General features: G+C 43.0%; 1 protein-coding gene across 9 annotated transcripts in view; it reads left to right on the top strand.

The window, feature by feature from the left end:
• The window catches only part of SBNO2 (strawberry notch homolog 2), a 100,006-nt gene that overhangs the window by 59,948 nt on the left and 19,933 nt on the right, over positions 1 to 20,125 (top strand). For all 9 annotated transcript variants that reach the window (XM_042479796.1, XM_042479800.1, XM_042479797.1 and 6 more), the window contains 11 exons: positions 3,973 to 4,134; positions 5,093 to 5,179; positions 5,784 to 5,874; positions 8,016 to 8,176; positions 10,011 to 10,144; positions 11,532 to 11,622; positions 12,734 to 12,877; positions 13,656 to 13,773; positions 14,186 to 14,291; positions 15,475 to 15,628; positions 18,961 to 19,137. In XM_042479796.1, the coding sequence (XP_042335730.1) occupies positions 3,973 to 4,134; positions 5,093 to 5,179; positions 5,784 to 5,874; positions 8,016 to 8,176; positions 10,011 to 10,144; positions 11,532 to 11,622; positions 12,734 to 12,877; positions 13,656 to 13,773; positions 14,186 to 14,291; positions 15,475 to 15,628; positions 18,961 to 19,137 (1,425 nt within the window). The remainder of the gene's footprint in view (positions 1 to 3,972; positions 4,135 to 5,092; positions 5,180 to 5,783; positions 5,875 to 8,015; positions 8,177 to 10,010; positions 10,145 to 11,531; positions 11,623 to 12,733; positions 12,878 to 13,655; positions 13,774 to 14,185; positions 14,292 to 15,474; positions 15,629 to 18,960; positions 19,138 to 20,125) is intronic.

Here is a 20,125-nt window from a genome sequence, read left to right on the forward strand (position 1 = left end):
TTTTGGTGCTTTTCGGCGCTATTTCACACGAAATCGCGGCTTTTCCCCATTAGCGCCTATGGGTTTTTCGGCTTGCGAAGTATTTCGGGTTACGAAAGCGGCGGCGGAACGAATTAATTTCGTAACCCGGGGTACCGCTGTAGAGTCTCCTTCCTTAGAGATCTTCAAACAGAGACTGGATGGCTATCTGTTGGGGATGCTTTGATTGTGATTTCCTGGATGGCCCTTGTGGTCTCTTCCAACTCTACGATTCTATGATTCTATGATTTGGAGGCAAAGCGAACTCAAATAGGAGGTGAATGGATGACCTGGGAGAGCTGCATCAGACATCATTAACATCATCATTATTGATTTCACAGTCTAAAGGTTTACTGATGGGAGTTTTAGACCATTGTTTCAGATTCTAGACTTTGTAATGTGACACATTCCAAGTACATGATACTTTGCTGGAAGGAAGCAGCTGTGTTCCTGGGCATCACTAAATTGGGTACCAGAAGCAGAAAAACCACAGAAAGAATAGGGATAGGTCCCTACGTCACACAAAAAAAGGAAGCTGAGCTCAACATGTCTCAGTAAACATTTTATTCAAGCTAACAGTATGCACACAGCACTTGAAAGCATCTTCCAAAATGCATCCAAGGGTGATTTCTCCTCTTACCGATTTCCAGTTTTCTTATGATTCCCATTTCACTGGACAAACCTACCAGTCTGAGCTTTGCTTAACATGCTGAAGGGGAATTGGCGAGGCAGGCTTCTTTTCTAACTCCCCTTTTCTCTCTGGCTTGCTGTTCACACATGCTGAATAGTTAGCTTCCCTTTAACTTTCCTGTTTTAGGCAGCCACACACGGCTACAGTTGGGTTGGCTGGAGCAGAAATACATTCATTCCCAGCTCAAGTGTTATTGCATTGTTTACTGCAGAAAATCTGCATTCCTCCAGTCCTCTTTCACCATACTCCCAAAGCCAATGTTGCTAAAAATATAGGAAACAGTGTGGCGCACTGGTTTGAGTGTCGGATTATGACTCTGGAGACTAGGGTTCAATTCTCTGCTTGGCCATGAAACCCAGTGGCTGACTTGGGACAAGTCACACTCTCTCAGCCTCAGGGGAGGCAATGGCAAACCTCCTTTGATTAACCTTGCCAAGAAAACTCCCTTAGGGTGGCCATAAGTCAGAAATGACTTGAAGACACAATACAACAACAACAATAATGAAAGGGGGGCTGGGGGGCTGTAAAAGGACTTTGTAAAAAGGAGTTTCTTTGCCAAAGGCTTTGTTAACTGAGGTATGTCTCACACTCTCAGCCTCGAGGATGGCAATGGCAAACTGCCTCTGAACACTCTTGCCAAGTAAAATCCATAATAGCTTTGTCTTAGGGTGCCATTAAGTTGGAAATGACTTAAAGGTACACAACAACACCTGTTTTTATGTATATATTTTTCTACCCTTTTCCAGGTTGGGATTCAAGGTGGCATCTAACCGTTGAAACAAAATTTAAAACAGTTGAAACATAAACCATTTAAAAAGTCAAATTTTAAAAAATCCAGAACACACCCTTTTCTCTTTTAAAAAGTGTCACTTTTTGTAGTTGTTGCAATCCGATTTCGGATTATTGCATCAGATACTTTGTTGGTCTCTTTTGAACTGCTACGAAAGCACCTCTTCCTACCGGAACCACAATTGTTTTAACAACAACAACAACAACCAAAAAGATCACCAACTGCATCATCATTTATATCTGGCCTTTCCCCCTCAAAACTGAATCTCAAGGCATTTTACTAATGGACAAATGTTCTAATCCAGGATAGCATGGCTTCTTATTTTAAACCAGCCATTCACAACCATGAGGACTGGAACCTTATTTTATTTTGAGCAGAATAATAGATCAGAGACAGAGCATCTGCTTTGCATGCAAATGGGCCAAATCTCAGTTCTCCGCATTTCTAGTTAGAGAAATCTTAGCAAGTTGCAAATGAAATTGGGAAGAGGGGCTGGAGAGTTGCTTCCAGTCAGTGTAGATAATACTGGATAGAAGGAGGGGGGAAATGGTAGCTGTTTCTGCTTCCTTGGAGACAGACCTTTGCTTAGCAGGTAGAGCATCCACTTTGCGCTCGGTTCATATATATACCCATGTCTCCAGTTTTAAAATAAAGATGTTTGCCTGCAGGGATGGAGAAAGCCCTGGAAGGCAGGAGGAGAAGATTGCCTTCAAGTTGTTTCTGACTTATGGCACTCTAAGGTAACCCTATCATGGGGTTTTCTTGGTACGCTTCATCAGACAGGGTTTTCAGTTGCCTTCCTCTGAGGCTGAGAGAGTTTGACTTATCCAGTGGGTTCCATGGCCAAGCAAGAATTGAACCCTGGGCTCCAGAGCCTTCGTCAATGCTCAGACCACTACACCACATTGGGTCTCAAAGGGTGCTATAATATTACATATATTGGGGTCAGTAGACCTGTAACTTCTGGAATCTTCTTAATCTCCCCATCCCCCCAAGTTGGGGAAAAGTTACTTTTTGGGAGACTACAATCCATAGGATCTCTCAAAGAGCATTGGGCAGATTCTGGAAGTCCATGCAATGACCTTTCATCTTCACCATGTGAATCATTTGGCTACTTAGAGTGGTAGAACATTAAATATATTTACTGAAGTATAAAATATAAATATAAGATGGTATACAGTATAATATTTAGCATATATTGTTACAGCATTGTAATTTTGAAGCTGGAGTTGGTGCATTTCTACCAACTCTTGGTGGTGATGCTGTGTGCCTTCAAGTTGTTTCCAAGTTATGGCAACCCTAAGGTGAACCTATCATGGGGCTTTTTTGGCAAGTTCCTTCCGATGGGGGTTTGCCATTGCCATCCTCTGAGGCTGAAAATGTGTGACTTGCCCAGCGTCACTTGACTCCACCCTAAATCATTTCCAGCTCCATGACTCCAGCTTCACTGACCTGCTTTCCAGAATCTATCTGTGTGTGTGTTTTTAAGAACAAAATCCCCAAATGCCAAAGTTCATCAACCAGCCATTGGGGAGCTGAGGCACAAAATGACTACCTAGTTGTTCTGTGCAGGCATGGATCGCCATTTAGAAGGGAGGACTGAGCTCCTTTGGCATGTATGTGCGAGTACAGGAATCAAACCTTCATTCCCCCGAGCTGAGATCATGGCCTTTCTGCATTTGAGAAATAAAATTGTCCCAGGCAGCAGAAGCTGAAAGGTGGCAGTAAGATGTCCAAGGAGATCTGTGTACAGTACTATGCGGTTTGCCAACAACTCTGGGATAATTGAGGACTTTGCTGCCCTTACTTATTACTGATGACGAAGGGCTCACCCGCCATTCCAGCAGCCTTTTGGCTACAGAATGTAGAAGAAGAGATGATAGCTTGTCCTTGGCTTCTGGTGGCAAAATGTCTTGGGACAGCACTGTGGCAGGAGTTGAGAGATGGGGTGGGCAGGGTCAGCCAGTAGGGCTTCTTAGTAAGAGGGAGCTTAGCACACACACCCCTCCATTGGACTACCTACCTTCCAAAGATAACCAGTTACTTTTCTCCCATAGAAGTGAATGGAAGAAAAAAATTGTTTGCTTGGGTTGCTCCGCCTGGCAGGCCTCTGGGTATGTTGGGCTTCATCTCCTATCAGCCTGATGGGAGGTAGAGTCCAGCACATCAGAATGCTTGTCTTGAAATGTTTCACAAACTACTACGTTACCGTTTGGAATAGACTTTGGATAATTTCTTTTACAGTTGTATTGCATAGCTTTATGTTTGCATAACTCCTTCCTTTGTGTGTGTGTAAAAGATAATACGCTTTTGGCCAGGCTGTTATTTGTTGTTGTTTTATTTGTCAGGAGCCAAATTGATGATGATGATATAGACCTATCTTTTGCTGTTAACAACTCATAGATATCTACAATTTTCTTTTCATTTTTTAATTACTGTTCCTTTATCCCATCCCCTTTCTCTTCAAATCCAGGATTCTGCATACCTCAATGAACTCTCTAGCAATTCCCTCTTCTCCTCCCCTGCGGACTCCCTTTCCGATATCGCTGATGCTCAGGAATTCCTGCCAGCGGATAGTCTCAGTCGTGTGCCAACCATATGGGACGTCAGCACACCGCAGCAGAACCAAATAGAGGTCAGCATGCATTTCTGTCTGTTTTTCGTTTTCTGCTCCCTCCCATCCCTCCATTTTGAACCCATGAACTGCAAAGATCCTCTCTCAGAACGTGCCTTTAAAACATTAAAAAAAAAACCAACCAAACTACAACAATTTGTCCTGAATTTGCACATTTGTATTTGCAAGAGTCTGATGAAAGAAAGAAAGAAAGAAAGAAAGAAAGCTCTTCTCCTTCTAGCTGCCAACCAAAACTGCAATCCTAATGTCAGTTTGCTCTTTCTTGAACTTTTTTGGTGTCTTGTTTTTGTGATGCCGTGGGTAATATACCACTTGATGGAGCCAACCTGTCGGGGATCAAAGATCGTGAATCCATAGCTACCTGTGGACTTGAGCAGTTGACTTTGTGGCACTCAAAAACTTCCCCTAGATTTTCTCTCCAACTTCCTGCTGGTAATTGTGACTCAGACTTCCAGGAATGAAAGAGGCTGCCCCCCCTTCTTTAAAAAAAAAAGGGGGAAATAATTACAGCATGTTTGTGCCTTGTTGGTTTTCCCATTTCACTTCTACTTCAGGAATATTCCCCTCCTCCCTCTCCCTTTTATAGCCCTGGCAAGCCGATCCCTGGCCATAAAGCCAAAGGCTTTGTCAGGGACTCTATTAATCATGACGCTGGCAATCTCTTCATTTTATTGCCTTCTTTTTCCCCAATGAAGAGGTGGTGGTTTGCTTGGAACATAACATTTCTGGGAGCTTTGATCGCACAGAGTAATTGAAAAAGGACACTATAGCCCATCATCTCATCCTCTGTCATCAGATGTATGAACTCTTATCTCCTATAGAGAGCTGTCTGGGAACATTGGCAGGCACAAGATGGTGGAGAAGGGAATGTACTAGTTCTGTGTGGGAGGTATTTCTTTTTTTGTCTGTCTTCTGAGCCATTGTTTTCAATCTTTCTGCTTCTTTTGTTTCTGCTCAGCCCTTGCCTCCTGACTTAGAGAGCCTAGAATGCTTACAGGGAATCGAGAACCATATCACCGCCACTTCACTTCTTTCAACTATTCAGGTGAGTGGATAGGGGGTTGGAAATTACAACCCTCTGGATGTCATTGGACTGCAACTCCCAGCATTCCTTGACATTGGCTGTGCTGGCCAGGGGCTGCAGAGGTCATGGTCCAAAAGTATGAAAACCTCTTTCCACAGTTTGTGCACAACAGGATCATGGAAATGCAGACCTAACCTAGTTGAATTGTTGTGGTTGAGTGTGTCACAGCTGGTCTTCCATTTTATCCTTTATTGAGAAAAAATATATACAGTTGTCCCTACTAATTGAATATACGTGAAGATGTGATCTCCACTATTTGTAATGGCGCACACACCTGGCTTATGGGACTTGAATAAGCGTGAGCCTCCATTTTGTGCTGGGGAGTCCGGAATGGATCCCCCATGAAAACAGAGGGCCAACTTTATATCAAAATTCTAATAACTATTAATCATTTATAATGGAGAACTGGGTCAGGGCATCTATCATTCTCTCTCTATATATATATGTATGTATGTATGTATGTATATTGGACTGCAGCTTCCATCAGTCCTGGGTCTCTTTGGCATTAAATTGCCTGATGATACATCTTTAACATTTCCAATTCTTTTTATCTGTTTAATTTCAGTCCCAAACTCAGGTAGAAGAGGAGGAAGAAGACGATGAAACAGAGGAGCTTGGTCATACAGAGACATACGCCGATTATGTTCCTTCCAAATGTGAGTGGCTTGCTGTTGATATTATCATGTGCCTTCAAGTCTACTCCAACTTATGGTGATCCTATCATAGAGTTTTCTTGGGAAGATTTATTCACAGCAGGTTTTCCATTACCTCCTTTTGATTGTAGTCTTCAGCTTGTTGTTGTTGTTGTTGTTGTTGTTGTTGTTGTGTGCCTTAAAGTTATTGCTGAATTATGGCGACTCTGTTAAGACTTTTCTTGGCAGAATTTATTCAGCGGGAGTTTGCCTTTGCCTTCCTCTAAGGCTGAGAAAGTGTGACTTTCCCAAGATGGTGAGCGGGGATTCAAACCCTGGTCTCCCAGTGTCCTTGTTCAACACTTAAACCACTAAATAATAATAATAATAATAATAATAATAATAATAATAATAATAATATAGTTTATTTATATACCGCTATTCCAAGGATCATAGTGGTGAACAGCAATAATAACAATACAACAGTAAAAACATCGTAAATCACAAAATACAACCCCCCATACAACATCATATACTAAAAACAGATAAAATCCATATAAAAACATCCCCATACAAGTGGCAGAATAGATGACATACACCAATTGCATAAGCCAGGGGGGAAAGTATGGTCAGCAGGCTCATGGGGGAAATGCCTGGTGGAATAAAAAAGTGTTTAGATCTCTCTTAAAACCGTCAAGGGAGGTGACTGCATGGAGCTCACAAGGGAGAGAGTTCCAGAGCTGAGGGGCCGAAACTGAAAATGCCCTCCGAGACATATTTTACCTAGTCTCTGGAACTCTTAAGAGATGTTTCCCTCCCGATCTGAGAGTGCGGGGCGGATTGTATGGGGAGAGGCGGTCCTCCAAGTACCCTGGGCCCAAGCCATTTAGGGCTTTATAGGTGATAACCAACACCTTGTATTCGGCCCGGAAGCAAATAGGCAGCCAATGGAGATCTTTTAAAACTGGTGTTATATGGCTGGCTCTGGAGCATCCAGTAACCAGCCTAGCAGCTATGTTCTGCACCAGTTGAAGCTTCCGGGTTTGGTACAAGGGTTGCCCCATGTAAAGCGCATTACAGAAATCTAAACGAGAGGTTACCAGAGCGTGTACAACGGTTTCAAGGTCCCCCCGGTCTAGGAAGGGTCGCAGTTGGCGTATCAGCCGAAGCTGATAACAGGTGCTCCTGACTGTCGCATCCACCTGAGATGTAAGGTGGAGCGACGAGTCAAGGAGCACCCCCAAACTGCGAACTGAGTCCTTCACAGGGAGTGTGACCCCATTCAGGACAGGTGGAAAAATTTCCTTACCCGGGCCAGGAGAGCCTATCACCAGTACTTCCATTTTCTCTGGATTCAGGCTGAGTCTGTTTTCCCTCATCCAGCCCATTACCGACTCCAAGCAGGCATTTAGAGGAGAGATGCCATCCTTAGTTACTGCATCAGCCGGAGACATAGAGAAGACTATTTGGGTGTCATCAGCATACTGATAACACCGCGCCCCATGTCTCCGGATGATCTCTCCCAGCGGCTTCATGTAAATGTTAAATAGCATAGGGGATAAAATCGCTCCCTGAGGGACCCCTGATGTTAGGGCCCTCTTGTCAGAGCGACAGTCCCCCAGCTCCACCATCTGGAACCGACCCGAGAAGTAGGAACGGAACCACTGCAGAGCAGTGCCCCCGATACCCAGCTATCCCAGGCGCTCCAGAAGGATACCATGCTACAGCTCTCTTAGCAGTGGTACTTAAACAGTGGCTTATGAACTGATAGTAGTCTATAAGCTCATTAGCTGCCAATCCCTGGTGAGTTTTGCGGAAAGAAACAATTGCAAAGGAATCTGTAGCACCTTTGAGACTAACTGTGTGAAAGAAGTTGTAGCATAAGCTTTCGTAGACTTGGTCTGCTTCCTTCCTTCACACAGTTAGTCTCAAAGGTACTACTAAAAAACCTTGCAGCTAGGCAGAGGAGAAGGAGAAGAGGGGGCTTTGTAGGAAGGAGCTTCTTTGTGGGAGGCTTTGTTAAGTGAGGTATGTGCTTATACAATTCATTGTTGCAGACAGCATTGTTGTGACTTGTGCTCAGTGACTTGTCCCCACTGTCCAGTTTCAGTGAGCACAAGAAGAGTTGCAGACTGCTGACTGGTTTTCCTTTGGCCAATTTCCAGGTAAACTCGGAAAGCACCATCCAGACCGAGTGGTTGAGACAAGCACCCTTTCCAGCGTCCCACCTCCAGACGTCACCTACATACTCTCCCTCCCTGAGTCCATCGCTGACAATGGGTTACTCTCCGCACTACAGCTGGAAGCGATTACTTATGCCTGCCAGGTAAGCCTGTTGCCAACTGCTAAACATCAATTGATAAAAAGAAAGAACAATCGAAATAGGAAGAGGTGTGAATCCAGGTAAAGTTTGTAGCTGAGCCTGTCAAGCAGCACCCATCACAAGTTAATAGAAAAGGGTGAGGAAACTGGCCTATGGGCCACATAATGTGGCCCCCAACGTCCTGAAGCACCTGCATTCTCTCCCCCAGGTTTGGGAAGTAAGAAATCACTCCAAACCAAGTAGTGCACTCCGAACCAAGTGGTGAAAACATGGATGGAGGCAAAAACAGTCAAACACTTTGCCTGGTTATTGGCTGGTTTTCTTTGGGATGGGGGTAGGCTGTTGGAGTTTAAGGGTGCAAATTGCCCCCCACACTCTACACAGTTCTGTGTAAAGAAGTCTTGGTAATACCTAATGGTAGCTTCATCTGTAAAACTGATCAGGTCAAATCTAGGGGGGAAATCAAGAAGAAATACATTAGTAACCAGGACTGTGGAGTTGGTATACCAAACCTTTGACTCCAGCTTCTCTGATTTTTCTCCTCTATCCAACTCTTTCATAAATGGCAAAAGTACATTAATAAGTACACCTGTCCCTTCATATTTGCTAGGGTTAGGGGCACAAGATCCCCATGAATATGGAAAAACTGCAAATAACAAAAACACCATGTTTATATCTGAGAGGACAACTCTAGGAATATCTAGGTCCTCCAGTGCAACTCTGTGTCAACGTCCAACAGACCCTGACCATAGAATTGCACTAGCGGAGCTACAAAGGCCTAGTAGAGTATTCTCTCTAGGAATCTCTAGGTCTTTCAGTGCAACTTTTAGTTACAGTTGACCATAGAGTTGCACTGGAGGCCCTAGCTATTCCTGGAGAGAACATATTAATCAAATCCGTGAATAATCAGATCCACAAATATCAAAGCTGCAAATATGGAGGGATGAGTGTAATGCCAAATATACTGTGGTAGAATGGTAGCACAAGGCATTTCATCCCTGCTGCATGAATCATTAGGCCACTTAGATTGATGGAACATAAAATATATCTATTTGATGACAATATCTAAACAAGAAAATGTTCCTAAATTCCTGCAAAAGTAAATATACAACAAATTAGTCATTTAATACTTTTTTAAAAGGTAAAGTATATATATATATAATGATAGATTTACCATATATTGTTTTAATATTATACGTTTTCATTTTGAAGTTGGAGTTGGTATATTTCTACTGATTCCAACCCAAATGGCTTCTGACTTCACAGCCCTGGCACTTAGAATGGTAGGATTTGAGCAATGGAAGGGAACCAATTTATTTGATTTAGGCCCTGCCTTTCTTCCAAAACTGTGTCTCAAGATGGCTCACAACTACAGCAACCACCTATTAAAAGCACCTTCCTCTGTCCCAATTGCCAAAAAGCCTACCTGAAATGAAATGCTCTTTACATGGCAGTGGAAGGACTGCAGTACAGGGAGAAAGGGTGCCAATCTAGCCTCCTGATGCAGGGAGTTCCTCCAGCTGGGAGCAGCCACTGAGAAGGCCTTGGAAATTCGAGATACTATTTAGTCCAACCCTATGTTTAGTGCAGGGGTTTGCAACTATTGCATTCCTGTAACAATGTCTGCTGCCTGCCTGCCTGTCTTCTAAACAATACACCTCCCATCCAGTAGATGTTCTTGATCTTTCTCTGTGGCCTGCACACTCAGCTCTTGCAAACTGAAGGAAGGCTAAGATGGGAAGGTAAATAATCCTAGGAAAAGAACAAGCCTCCTTGGAATGGTTGCTCTTTCCCTACTCACCTAATTGCTGCTTCCTTTATGTTTTTGGATTTCCAGCAACATGAAGTTTTACTCCCAAATGGTCAAAGAGCCGGCTTTCTCATCGGGGATGGTGCTGGGGTTGGGAAAGGCCGGACAGTTGCAGGGATCATCTTTGAAAACTATCTGAAGGGAAGGAAGAAAGCCCTGTGGTGAGTTTGATGTTACTGTTGTTTCTGTGGGCCTTCAGGTTTACCCCCAACCAATGGTGACCATATCCCAGGATTTTCTTGGCCCAAGGAAGCTTGCCATTGCTTTCCTCTGAGAATGAGAGAGTGTGACTTGGCTGAGGTCATCTATTGAGTTTCCATGGCCATGTGGATAATCAAACCCTGGTCTTCTGGAATCCTAGTCCCAACACTAGACCACACTGACTCACACTACTTCTTGTTAAAATGGCAAATTGGTGCCTCATTTTTTTTCTTCTTGGTGGAATCAATCCACCTGTAATCTGGTCTTCCCCTTTTCATGCTGTTTCCCACATTTCCATACATTGTACAGCTTCAGAATTTACATTCACCTCTGATCGTATCAGCAGCTGAACTTGCTTTTGGCTTGAGTCATTAGACACAATGCCACTCATACTTATCTACCACTCTTCTCCAGTAGCTCATTGAGTGCCTTCTTACATGGATGTCTCATCTTCCAGTACAATTCTAGATTGTCTCATCATAGGGTTTTTATAGTAAAAGATCTTCAGAAGTGGTTTACCAGTGCCCCCTTCTGCACCCTACTAGTTCCTTGAGAATTAGTGATAATGCCACTGCTGTTATATATGAGAGATCCTTCATCTATTTTATTGATTGTAATGCCTGGCACATTTTCATCTTGAGAGTTTCTTCAGAGGACTACTTAGAACCAGACTTCAGACATTTCTGAATCGGAATTCCTCCAGCTTGAAAACTGTTTTTATTTATCCAGTAAATGGTTTAGGAGTCACTGGACCACAAATCTCAGATTCAGACTTTTCTGCTAATCATCTGTTGAGCATCTTTAGACAAGTCTAACATGACACCTAACATGATGCCTGCTGGAAGGAAGGCATAGTGGTTGTTCCCCATTCGTAGCCAGTAGCACCTTAGAATCTTCCTTTTGCCTTACTGTAGTTCTGTGGCAGAGCATGTACTTTTCCTGTCAAAGGTTCTGGGTTCTATCCCTCCCCCCCCCCCCCCCCCCAGTTTTTCAAAACCTGGTCAGGGATCAAGTGATAGGAAAGAGCCTTTGTGCTCTCCTGCAGACCTTGGGGAGCTGCTGAGTAGACACTGTTGGTCTAGAATAGATGGAAAAATGTCTGATTTGGTTTAAGGTGGGCATGGGCCATGGTCTGTGACAAAGCAACCCTGCTGTCAGTTAGAGTGGACACTGCTGGTCTAGGGTAAATTAATAAGTAGGTCTTGTTTAGTTTAAGGTAAACACAAGTCATATCTCCATGAAACGGAGGCCCTGGATAGCTGCTGCCAGTCACTTCCAAGAAATCTGGCTGGGATAGTCTTGAGTTATCTATGTTTAAATCCCTGTGGGTTTTTGTCCACTCTTTAGGTTCAGCGCCTCAAATGATCTCAGATATGATGCTGAGAGGGACCTTAAGGATATTGATGCACCCAACATTCCTGTCCACGCTTTAAACAAGGTATGGGATTCCCCCCCCCCCCCCCCCCGGCCCATTTCTCTGATTTAAAGCATAACCAGACACGAAGGTGGGACAGGCAAGGAAAAAATAGATTGGTGACCTACAAGGTAGTAGTTCTGCTTCTGCCAGATGTGAGGACTGAACCATGAAGGAGGGTCAAATTCTGCTTAATGTCCTTTGCAGGACAAAGGACAAACCCTTTTAAACCAAGGTGGCCCTTGAAATGATGTTGGACTGCAACTCACAGCATTCCTAAACTGTGTTGGTTAGGGCTGGTGGGAGCTGTAGTTCAACAGCATCAGAAGGGCTCTATATGGCCCAACCTTGCTTTAAAATGAACAGTTTTCTTTATAGCAGGCTGAAAGATGTGCATGCAATCCACAAGCCTTTGGTCATCTATATCATGGATGTGGAAGGTGTCTAGGGGCCAATTTTCAGCCCCCAGGACTCTTCACAGGCTACACTAGGCCTGAAAACAAGCATACATTTTTATCAAAACCATAAGTAATTGGAGCTCCATTTCTAGTTATGCTTTTTAAGCCGAGAAGAGGGGAACAAATGCTTTCTTTGTTTATTGAAATCAAGGATGTAAATCTCTACTGTCCTGCACCCTTTCACACTTCACAACTACAGCACTATGATTCCACTTAAACTGCCATGGCTACATCCTATGGATTCCTGGGACTTTTCATTTGCCTGAGAAGTCCAAATGCCCCTTCCTAAACTGCAAACCCAGGAATCTGTAGAATGTTGCCATCCCTGTCAAAGTGGAATCAGTGCTACAACTGTAGGAGCCTTAGTAGTGCAGTGGTTAAATGCCTGTACTGCAGCCACTCGCTCACAAACCACAAAGTTGGGAGTTCAGTACCAGCCAGGGACTCAGGGTTGACTCAGCCTGACATCCTTCTAAGGTTGCTAAAATGAGTAGCCAGCTTGTTGGGGGCAATTAGCTTACACATTGTAAACTGCTTAAGTACACCGAAAAGTGGTATAGAACTATACTTGCTATTGCTATTGCTAACTGTATAGTGTGAAAGGACCACTGTCATTGTTTTCACCTGAAAGATTTCCCCTAACCTGTGTCCTGCCTCATTTCTTCTTCCTCAAACAGATTAAATATGGTGACACAGCTACCTCAGAAGGAGTTTTATTTGCCACTTACTCCGCCCTGATTGGTGAAAGCCAAGCCGGTGGCCAGCACAGAACCAGGTTGAAACAGATTCTGGATTGGTGCAAGGAGGATTTTGACGGTGTTGTATCCTAAGAGAAATAAAACGGACTTTGTGTTCATGGAACAGTCTGGCTTCACAAAATAATGGAATATTTGGGGCTTCTCATTGAGGCTCAGATGTTTTTCTCCGCATCACTCTGGTGCCAAAAATAAGTTAAAATTTTCAGCTGCAGAGTATGGCTTTCTCCAGCTTGCAGCACTTTAAAAAAACCCATCAACAAGTTCCCAGTCCTTAAGGTTGCAGATATATGTTTCAGTTAGCCAGAGGAGGCCTGAAAACCTTAAAATGGAGATGCCCAAGACATTTCCCTACACAAAGGAATCTTCAGAATGTGGCCAAGTGGGTGGAAAGAAACAAGATATTGGCAAAATTGAACTAGAAATTCAGAATTCCCCAGCCAATAAGGGTAGTGATATTGCTGGCTGGGGGATTCTGGGAATTGTAATTCAGAAAGAAAGAGTAATATTTCCTGTTTCTGAAAAGAGCACCTCTGAGGTTTCTTCCTTTTGAGATAAATTTCCACGTTTGTTTGTCATGTTTCCAAGTTTAATTTTTAAAAGACGTTTCCTAAAGGCATTATTTTCTTGAAATTGTTTCCTCCACCCTAACATCTTCCCATATTATTTTGCAAGCCACCTGTGGCTTCTAGCATCTGGTCTTTTGGGGCATACCCACAAAATGCCTTACAAACCTCTACACCTCGTGCCTGGCTTTATGATCTCAATCTGTCTAACCATGTGTGAGTATTTCTCTCTTTTCACTTTTGAGACTTCTCTCCTTAACATTTTGTGACTTGCCCAGATTGTGTTCGATGAATGCCACAAAGCCAAAAATGCCAGCTCCACCAAAATGGGTAAAGCAGTATTAGACCTTCAGAATAAGCTGCCTCGCGCCAGGGTCGTCTATGCCAGTGCCACAGGTGAGGTTTTTGGTATGCCACTTGGTAGCACACAATTACCAAAAAAGATCAAAACACTTGTCTAGTTTAGTGTTGCCAGGTTTTCAAAACATCGATAAGGGACATCTGAAATTAATGACACTCAGGGTTGACAGTCATAAATTAAAAACTGTCTTAGTGTGGTAGGGACAGTTCAGATAAATCTTCTGCCATCTTACCTTTTCACATGATTTTAAAATGTTCCAGTTTCTCTCCTCCCACTTTCCTCTTTTGGCCTTTTTAAATTCTCTCAATTTGCTTAATGAGCTGTTAGTCTGTTTAAATAATTATGTTTTAGTCAATTATTAATTGTTTAAGCTGATTGGAAAAGCGTGATACCAACCAGGTTTTATTAGCCCCAGCCTGCATCTCCTGCTGTTTTTATCTCCGACAGGTGCCTCTGAGCCAAAGAACATGATCTACATGAGCCGGCTAGGGATCTGGGGAGATGGCACTCCCTTTCGGTCATTTGATGAATTCTTGCATGCCATCGAAAAACGGTATGTTTGAGAAAGAAACAGCTGAGTCTCTTGCTTTAATTTACTTTTCTTTCGCTCTACAGAGAGAGGTGCTGCCAATCTGAGGACACAGCTTAATATAAGACAAGTTCCTCTTTAAACCAACCATGAGGACTGGAACCTTAGAAATACATTACATACCCTTCAACTGTCCTAATTTGCCTGGGACAGTCTTGATTAATCCTCTGGTGTCCCACATTTTCATCTGCTTTTAAAATGTCCCAGTTTCTCTCTCCTTCCCCCTTTGTCTTCAGTTTACTTCAATTGCTATCAGTGGAGCTCAAAGTGCAACAGTAGGTTTTACCTAGTAAATTAAGCAGAGGGAAGAGAAAAGGAGGGGGCAGAATGTTTCCTTCCTAAGCTGGTTGAGGCAAATTAAACCGTTGCAGCCTCTCTTCGCTTGCATGTTTTTTCACATTAATAACTATTGCCATCTTGACTACCCTCTGAGGTTGCATGATCATACACACCTAGTTTTCTTCTGTGAAATATTGGAGGTTATGATATTGGAAGCTGCCTTATATTGAGTCAGACCCTTAGTCAACCTAGCCCAGTGTTGTCAACTTTGACTGGTGGTAGTCTTTGCTTTTTATGGTTTAAGGCAGGATTCTTCCCAAGCCACATGTAGAGCAATACCAGGAATTGGCTCAACTCCAGGAACATAAGAAACTGCCATATACTAAATCAGATCACACACACACACACACACACACACATATATATATATATCCCATGTTGTCAGTTCTGACAGTCAGCTGTCCTAGCCCTCCCTGATATTCTCTGGTGGCCTCTGTGAAGAAACATTGCTTTGCCTTATTTCATACTAATATTAGTGGTGTTAATGCTCAGTAGCCAACTTTCACTTCTTCAGAAAAATAGGGGGACTGTAGGGAATGGCAAGGGAAATATAGGTGTGCCAGGCTTAGAAGTTAGTGGGTTGGTGTAGGACCTAGAAGTGGAAGTTCAGCTGAAACAGAAGAATTGAACTAGAAGTAGAACTGGAAAATGCAGGTCAGAGAAAGGCAAAGAGGACAACAAGATCCATGGAGGTTCTTGTCATTCCTGGGCCTTCTTGGGACCAACCTTATCAGAAAGAATCCAGTTCTAGAATGCACCCTTTCGCTGTTCTCACCTGCTGCTTCTCTGGTCCTCTCATCTCCCACAGAGGTGTCGGTGCAATGGAAATAGTCGCCATGGACATGAAGGTGAGCGGGATGTACATCGCCCGGCAGCTCAGCTTCTCGGGGGTCACGTTCCGTATAGAGGAGATCCCTCTCGACCCCGAATATGAGCACGTCTACAACAAGGCAGCGCAGCTGGTAAGCCACTAGTTCCTGGCTGGAACAAGCAAGGGCCTGGGGCTGCTCTTCTTGGTTTTGGTTCTCGTGTGTGGCCTGGTTCGCTCACTCGAACAATCTTTACTTATTCTCTGTGCAGTCTCTATTCAGCATCTACTTATTGGCACATGGTGGTGGGGATTATTATGCTGGGTGGATATAATAAGCTGCTTTATATCAGTCCAGGCTGTTTATCTGGCCGAATAGTCAGTAGTGTGTAGCCCTGAGGTTGACTTTGCAGTCCTCAGTCCCTCCAGATTTCACCAGTCTGCTGTTGTTATAGCAAAAAGAATAGGAGGAGGAGATGATGATGATGACAATGATGACAGTTGTCAGTTTGAATTTTAATTCCGTGTGAGAGGTGCTCTGTGAGCAATTCCAAATGCACTGACAAAACATCTGAATAAAATCACTGCAGATAAGATTGCAGGAGCACAATTACAAAAAATGACACTATTTGGAACATGCCACAATCTCCAGCAATATCTCACTGTTTCCTATATTCTTCAATAGAACTTAAATCATTGGTCATCTAAATTGCCAGAATCTCTGTAAGTGAGTGAATCATAGGATCTTTCCTATGGCTTCTTGATCTTTTTCTTCTGGGGATTGAATCTGAGACTTCCTGGATGTTTTTACACTGAGTAATGAACTTTCTACTACATATCAAGTCTCTCTGTCACATGGTTCCAAATAAAAGGCTGGTTTTAAATAGGGAACTGCCTTGTTCTGGCTCATTTAGCCAGTTTTGTTTCTTTGAGTGGCAGGACCAATCTTTCCCATCTACCTGCTGTTTGATCCTTATTAACTGGGGATACCTCACAGAAGTTGAACTTTCTGCAGCTTATGTTTGCTATCAGGTTTGGTACTTCCCCTGAGGTTCCAAGTAAGGTCCTAAAATTTAGAACCATCAGGACTAGAACCTTACCTGATCCTCCAGGAAAGTACCTAGATAAATCTTTAAAATCTAAATAAAGGACAGACTTAAATAGGAAGTGGCTTTATAATAGGTGAGATTATTGATCCATCTCACTCAGTATTGTCTCTTCTACATGCATTATTTCTCCCAGGCAGAGAAGATGAGAGAAAGGGATCATCTGTTTCCTGGTGCTTATTTAAAAAATCACAACTGGAGATAGCTGTTGTGTGTTTTCAAGTCATGTCTGACTTCTGGCAGCCCTAAGGCACATCTGTCACAGGGTTTTCTTGGCAAGATTTGTTCAGAAGGGGTTGGCCTTTGCTTTCATAGAATCATAGAGTTGGAAGAGACCACAAGGCCCATCCAGTCCAACCCTCTGCCATACAGGAACACAGCACCAAAGCATCCCCGACAGATGGCTCCGAGGCTCAGAGAGAGTGGGTTTCTATGGCTGAGTGGGGACCCTGGTCTCTCAGAATTCTAATCCAGCATTGAAATCCCACCACCATTTTGGCCCTACATTGGACAGAGCTGCCAGTTGACAAACCCTGGATTTGGAGACTCAAACCCTAGTCCACCATTCCCAATTCAATCACTAAAGTGATGATTCTGGGAATCAGACCAGGGACCTTCCACACAAAACACCTGAGCTCCATAGCTTGGAGAGGTTGATGGCAAGATGGATGGATGTGACAGAGTGGTGAGATATGGGAATACTTGTTGGTTTGTTGTCCTCCCTTAAAAAGTATTAAGATTCTGTATTTAAAGTCACAAGCAGACACCATGGAACTGCTAGACCTGCTTCATGGCGCCACCTAGTGGAACTATGAGTGAACTTCTGGTTTGTTTGTTTTTCTTTTAAAGACGAATTCTGGGGTTTGGGGTTTTTAATGGCTTGGAGGGTTAAAACAAAGTGTATGGGGGCACACCTTATTTTTTTAAAAAGCAATAGCTTGACTAGATTGTTGAATTCTGTTTCAGAGTATACTGTGTCCATTGATTTTTAGTAGCTTTAAGCTGTTTTAAATTGCCTTATATCATTCTTTGTTGTTGTGTTTCTTCAAGTTGTTTCCGACTTTTGGCAACCCTAAGGCAAACTCTGTCACAGGGCTTTCTTAGCAAATTTCTTCATAAGGGTTTTGCCATAGCTATCCTCTGAGGCTGAGAGAGCGTGACTTGCCTAGAGTTTACGTGGGTTTACATGGCCAAGCCGGGATTTGAAGCCTGGTCTCCAGAGTCATAGTCCAATGCTCAAACCACTGCATCACGCAGGCTTTTTTATGTCATTCTACATTGATGTTTTACGTTGTTTTAATTTTTTTAATTAAATGTATTACTTTATTAAAGTATTTATATCCTGACCTATATAAAAATAGCTCAGGGTGAGATATAATTAGTAAATGGTTAATGCTTATGTCCCATCCTGAGTTCTTTTATATAAGGCAAGATATAAATATTATAATTGATAAAAATGTCAAGTTGTTGTGCAAAAGAATCTTTTAGTGGGTGTTTATGCATATTGCAGTGTTTTCAAGTGCTTTAAAACTGTTGTAAATCGGTACTTTTTTACAGGATTGCTTTTTTTAACCTTTTGTCATTTTTTAAAAGCTGTATTTTGCTTTTATCTAACTCTGAACTACTCAGATCCCATGCAGGACCCTTAAATTATTTCACTTTACCTGCCATAGCTTCCTCCTGCAGAATCCTGGGATTTGTAGTTTGATGAGGTGCTAGGGCTCTCTGCCTGGAAATTCCTAAGTTGTTATTTGCCATCAAATTGACTAATTGTGACTGTTAGGAATGAGAGACCTCCAAGACACCTTGTTAACAGAAGCCCTGCTCAGGTCTTGCAAACTCAGGTTGTTGCCTTCTTTGAATCAATCCACCTGTAGTGTGGTTTCCTTCTTTTCCTACTCCCTACCACATTTTCCTGCATTATTGTCTTTTCGGTTTAGTTCAGTTTCATTATTGTTAGTTTATCATCTTTGCTCCTAGTGAGAATTCAGACCTAATTTGATCTCGGACTCATTTATTTGTCATTTTAGCTATCCATGGTAGGTCTTCTCCAGCCCCATATTTCAAATGAATTGATTTCCTTCCTGTCAGTTCTCTTCACTGTGCAGCTTTCACAACCATTCATAGAAACCAGAAATTTACTCCTCCGTAAACTACAAACCTCAAGATTCCATAGGATAATGTCATGGCACTTTAGGGCTATAAGTGCATAATGTGAAAGGACCCGGTGGGAGAAATGTGGGATGTTGAAAAGATAAAAAATAAATAAGTAGAGGCTGTGAAACTGGGGTTTGGAGACACACTTGTGTCAAATAACATCGGGTGAGCAGGACAGAAATGAAGCCTTTAAACTTTCCTCTCCTCTTTTCCTTCCATTTAGTGGGCCGAAGCACTGGTGGTTTTCCAGCAGGCTGCGGATCTCATTGGTTTGGAATCTCGGAAATCCCTGTGGGGGCAGTTCTGGTCTGCCCACCAGCGCTTCTTCAAGTACCTCTGCATAGCTGCAAAAGTCCGGCGCCTGGTGGAACTGGCAAAGGAGGAGCTCAGCAAGGACAGGGTAAGTAGGAAACTGTGCAAGACTTGTACCTACTCTAGGTGGAATCTCTTTTCTTGTAATCACAAGGTTCTCATGAAAACTTCGAAGGGAAGGGGCCAAACCTCATCCCTGCTGAACTCTTTATCAGCCCTCATTCCTAAGAGGCATAATAAATTAAAAAATAATTTTACAAAGTTTTGGAAAATCTCCCCCGCTTGAGGTTTAGGTTTTATTGCGCTACTGTTGGTTCTTAGTTTCACTGTTTGTTTTCTTTCTAGCTTGGATGGCTGTTTGGTTTTTGTATCTATGCTGCTGCTGTTGTGTTGTTCATGGAATCATAGAGATGGAAGAGACCCCAAGGGCCCTAGATCCTTTTCACGTGTAGTCTTGTTAAACCTGGTGTCCCCCATCCTATATCCGTGTATTTCATTTTTTCTGCCTAAGTGCCATATCGCACATTTCTCCCTGTTGAAGTTCATTTTGTTATTTTGTCCCAGTTTTCTAATCTATTCAGGTCATTTTGATTTTTGATCCTTTCCTCTGGGATAGTAGCTCCTCCTCCTAATTTGGTGTCATCTGCAAATTTGATAAGCATGCCCTCTATTGTTTTGTCCAAGTCATTGATAAAGATGTTGAATAGCACTGGGCCCAAGGCAGAACCCTGTGGCACCCCATCTAGTCACTTCAGTCCAAGATGAAGAGGAGCCATTGCTGAGCACCCTTTGAGTTCCCTTTTGTCTTTGCCTTCAAGTCGGTTTTGACTTATGGCAATTCACTCCTAGGTTCTTCTTGGCCAAATGAATTCAGAGAAGATTGGCCTTCCTCTGAGGCTGACAAAAGAGTGTGACTTGCCCAAAGTCACTCAGTGGGTTTCTGTGGGTTAAGCAAGGATTCAATCTCTGGTCTCCTAGAGTCCTAGTTCAATATTCAAACCACTACACCATTTTGCTTCCCTCAAAATTTTATCCAGAGATGATTTACCATTGCCTTCCTCTTAGGCTGAGAGTGT

This window comes from Sceloporus undulatus, chromosome 7 (genome assembly GCF_019175285.1).
Source record: "Sceloporus undulatus isolate JIND9_A2432 ecotype Alabama chromosome 7, SceUnd_v1.1, whole genome shotgun sequence".
Lineage (NCBI taxonomy): Eukaryota > Metazoa > Chordata > Lepidosauria > Squamata > Phrynosomatidae > Sceloporus > Sceloporus undulatus.